The 4004-nt window shown below is 36.9% G+C and overlaps 1 protein-coding gene across 2 annotated transcripts in view; it reads left to right on the plus strand.

Moving 5' to 3' along the window:
- The window catches only part of CUNH9orf153 (chromosome unknown C9orf153 homolog), a 32566-nt gene that overhangs the window by 26410 nt on the left and 2152 nt on the right, over positions 1-4004 (plus strand). For both annotated transcript variants that reach the window (XM_045289437.1, XM_045289436.1), the window contains exon 2: positions 3761-3852. In XM_045289437.1, coding sequence (XP_045145372.1) covers positions 3787-3852 — 66 coding nt within the window. In that variant the 5' untranslated portion in view covers positions 3761-3786. The remainder of the gene's footprint in view (positions 1-3760; positions 3853-4004) is intronic.

A 4004-nucleotide genomic window follows, 5' to 3' on the forward strand; every position in this document is an offset into this window, starting at 1 on the left:
TCCAGCACCCAGGGCTGCATCGGGATAGGTCCATGTAGCTTCTCCTTGGGGATGTCTTGTAGGAAGTCAATCTTGCAAGCAGAAGCAGGGAACTGCTAAGGCAGCTGCACACTGGTGCGACCATCACAAAGCAAGAGACCCTAGAGCTAGAAAGGCGAGGCTCACCACCCCATTTATCCCTCTGCCTTTCAATTAGCCCTACATGTGATTATTGACCAGGCTGGCACAATTAACTAACTCAGTAGGCAAGGCTCACATGGTGTCTGTCATCCTCCATGTCCATCTCTGTGTCTGTTCTGGTCTTTCCATAACCTATATGTGATTAGATTTAGAACCCACCTACAGTGGCATGATTGTATTAACATAACAGAAGAAAACCTCACTTATTGAATATGAGTGTGCTTCAAAAAATTCATGGAAAAAATCATTAAAAGATAATGGAATTTATTCAGGAACTTTTTGAAGCCCCCTAGAACTTAAGTTTTAGAAATCTTTCCTCTTTATTTCTTATCCAATCACTTTATTTGCCTTTGTATTCTTAAGACCTAGCCCAGAACCTGACCTATTATAAATATGCAATGCCTGGTAGGTTGCAAAAAGCACAACAATCCAGGGGGGAAAGGAAAGCCTTTGGCCTTCGAAAAACAAAAGAAAACAAAACAAAATATCTAGAACTTCCAATAGGTTTTCAATGAGCACCAGCTGGTAGCATAAAAGTACAGTCTCTGGGTGACAAAACTATGTAATATAATCATAGGAATCGGTCCCTGGGTGATGAGCCAAAGGTTTACGATTCGAGCTCACACAGAGTCACTTCAGAAGGAAGCCCTGGAGAGGCCCTGCTGGTTAGTCTGAAATTGAAGCATACATGAGGCTGCCAGGAGTAGGAATCAACTCCATGGCTACTGCTTAAAAGTTGTAGTGGGATCATAGGCATTCCCCTAGGCTAATCCTTCAAGGAAACGTTACAACTCTCCTGTGGCTTGCAATTCATCCAGTTTTTATTTCTTTTTCCATTTCTCCTTCCCTTTTTCTTTCTTTCTCTCCTGCTTTTTCCTGTCTCTTGTCTATCCTCTTTTGCTCCCTTTCCTCCCTCCCTTTTTCTTTACACTTTGTAATTTATAAAAAGCAGAAAGCAATAGAAGAGAATATAAATGACTCACAATCCTGTCCCCCAGATAGAACTGTGAATATTTTAAGTGAACCATGTGTGAATTTTTTTGTAAAATAGAATATTAAATATGTAATTTTAGAATTGGTTTAAGACCTCCTATATTATTAAATGTCTTATATAATTTCATAATTTTTCAAAATTTGCTCCGTTTTGAGCTTACCCTTGGTTATTGCTGTTGTTAGTTGCCATTGGGTTGGCTCTGCCACATAGAAACCCTGTGCCCAACAGAATGAAACACTGCATGGTCCTGCACCCTCCTCACAATGGAGCCAGTGCGTGGACCCATTGTCTCAGTCACTGTGCCAATCCAGCTTGTTGAGGGTCTCTTTCTCTTCCGCTGCCCTTCTACTTTGTCAAGCATGATGTCCTTCTCTAGGGACTGATCTCTCCTGACAACCTATCCAAAATATGTAAGACAAAGTCTCACTATTCTTGCCACTAAGGACTACTCTGGCCATACTTCTTCCAAAACAGGGTCATTTGTTCTTTCAGCAGTTTCAATATTCAATGTTTTAGTACTTTCAATATTCTTCTCCAGCACCACAATTCATATGCACTGATTCGTCTTCAGTCTTCTTTATTCAATGTCCAACTTTTACATGCATATGAGACAATGGAAAATACCCTGGCTTGGGTCAGGCACATCTTGCTTTCAAGACTATCAAGAGGTCTTGTGCACCAGATTTACACAATGCAATTTGTTGTTTAATTTATTGACTACTGCTTTCATGAACATTGATTGTGGATCGAAGCAAAACAGAAATCCTTGACAACTTCAGCCTTTTCTCCAGTGATCACCATGTTACATATTGGTGCAATTGTGAGGACTGTGGTCTTCTTTACATGGATTTATACTCCATATTGAAGGCTGCAATCCTTGATCTTCATCTGCAAGCAGCTTAAGTCCTCCTCATTTTCAGCAAGCATCATCAGTATATCAGAGGTTAATAAGCCTTCCTCCAATCCTGATGCTGCATACTTCTTCATATAAGCCAGCTTCTCTGCTTATTTGCTCTGCATACGGATTGAAAAGTATATAGAGAGGATACAATCCTGACTAACACCTTTCCTGACTTTAAACCAGGAAATCATTGGTTGCTGTGTTAGCTTGGTTTGACTAGAGAAACAAATCCAGTGACACTCATGTATGCGTAAGAGAGAGGTTTATATCAAGAAGTAATTGCATACCAAGTAAACATCTCAGCTTAGTCCAGATTACGCCATAAATCTGATACTTGTCCTTAAGTCCCTTTTCATGAAATGATACCAAATGCAGGAAGATCGGCAGCTCCTGGGTGCAAAGTCGTATGGATCCAACAGTGGTGGCTGCATCACAGGGCTCACAGCAAGGAGGGTCAGCCAGCAGGAAGGTGAAGGCAGTGAGAGAGGGGGGAGGTTCCCAGGATCCTCCTTATGAGAAGGTCATACCCACAGGGAGTCAACATCAGGTTGTGATCTGATTGACAGCCTAGACTCCACCCCTATACTTTTATATATCTTCAAGTTGAGATGAAATTATATAACTACCACAGTTTCTGTTTGTTGGGGTTTTTTTTGGTAACTATATATAATATATAGCACTTGCTTGATTATCCTTGAATAAATTATTTTTGTTCAAAAGGTTTTTTGAGTAATTTCCCTATAGAAATTTTGATCAACTGTGTAAGTTAGAAACTTGTTTCTCCTCATTCAGTATTGCTTACCAATTTGGCTATTAAGAAAAACTTAATGAATTAAAAAGGAATGAATAAAATAGAACAAAAAGGCAAAGTGAAAATTCTGTTCATTAAAGATGAAAAGGGCTTAGAGCAGTGCCCGGCACAGAATTAGCATGGAATGTTTGCTATTATTTATTTTGCAAATATTACTATATCTTCATCATTCTTCATTTTTCAGAATCACAAGGAGTTTCTATGGGCATTTATTCTAGCAAAGTTCAAAATTTATTATATCTTTTAATATTTTGTTCTGTTATGTTGTGCAGTAACACCAAGTATACGTATGCTGATTCTTTACTCTCTTCTGCAGCCATTATCATACAATATACTTTTGGTTATTTCTTTTCATTATATTTTGTCACTCACCCATTCTTTGACCTGTTTTTCACAAAACCTTGTATTTCATTTTTTTCCAAGCCATAGAAGAGTTTTATTTTAAGATGTTTAATTCCCACAAAAACATTAAATAAAATGTCATCTCTAATATATACAATAGTATAATTGGCACATAGCAAATGATTTAAATGTTAATTATTATTATTATCCTTTTCCTCATTAACTAAAAACATTTACCTGATTAGTAATGTAGGTAAATATTTCTTTAGTTGAATTGCAAGTCTTTCAAAGTATGTAAAATAGAAAAATAGAAATAGTCCATCTAGAACTTTTTGAACTAGTGTTCAGTCCTGAGCATACATTTCAGAGAAAATATTTGGTGGAAATATGATTAACTTAGACTAAAAAGTATAAAATTTAAAATGTCCCACTCACAAAGTCCTGAAGATTTTTCTTTCTTTTTTTTAGTTCTGAAGATTTAAAATATATTACCCTACTTTGTATTGTATCTGACTTGTTGTATTTTTTTAAGGACTTAGATAATAAAATGCCAGCACGATGCCCCTCACTGATGATACCACTCTAATTAAAGATAGCATGGAAGAAGTTTCTCCTATATGTTTGGTATGTAGTTAAAATTATGTAATATAGAATGCAAAATAGTATTTACATTAAAAGTTATAAAATTTCAAACTATTGGAGACTTAGCAGCATGGGGGTGGGCATAGGGAACACAAACATTTTCCTCCAGTGACTTAATAGTCTTTTTTTTTTTT

The sequence above is a fragment of the Echinops telfairi genome, unplaced genomic scaffold (genome assembly GCF_000313985.2).
Source record: "Echinops telfairi isolate 266 unplaced genomic scaffold, ASM31398v2 ScPeMD7_27;HRSCAF=92, whole genome shotgun sequence".
NCBI classification, from domain to species: Eukaryota; Metazoa; Chordata; class Mammalia; order Afrosoricida; family Tenrecidae; genus Echinops; species Echinops telfairi.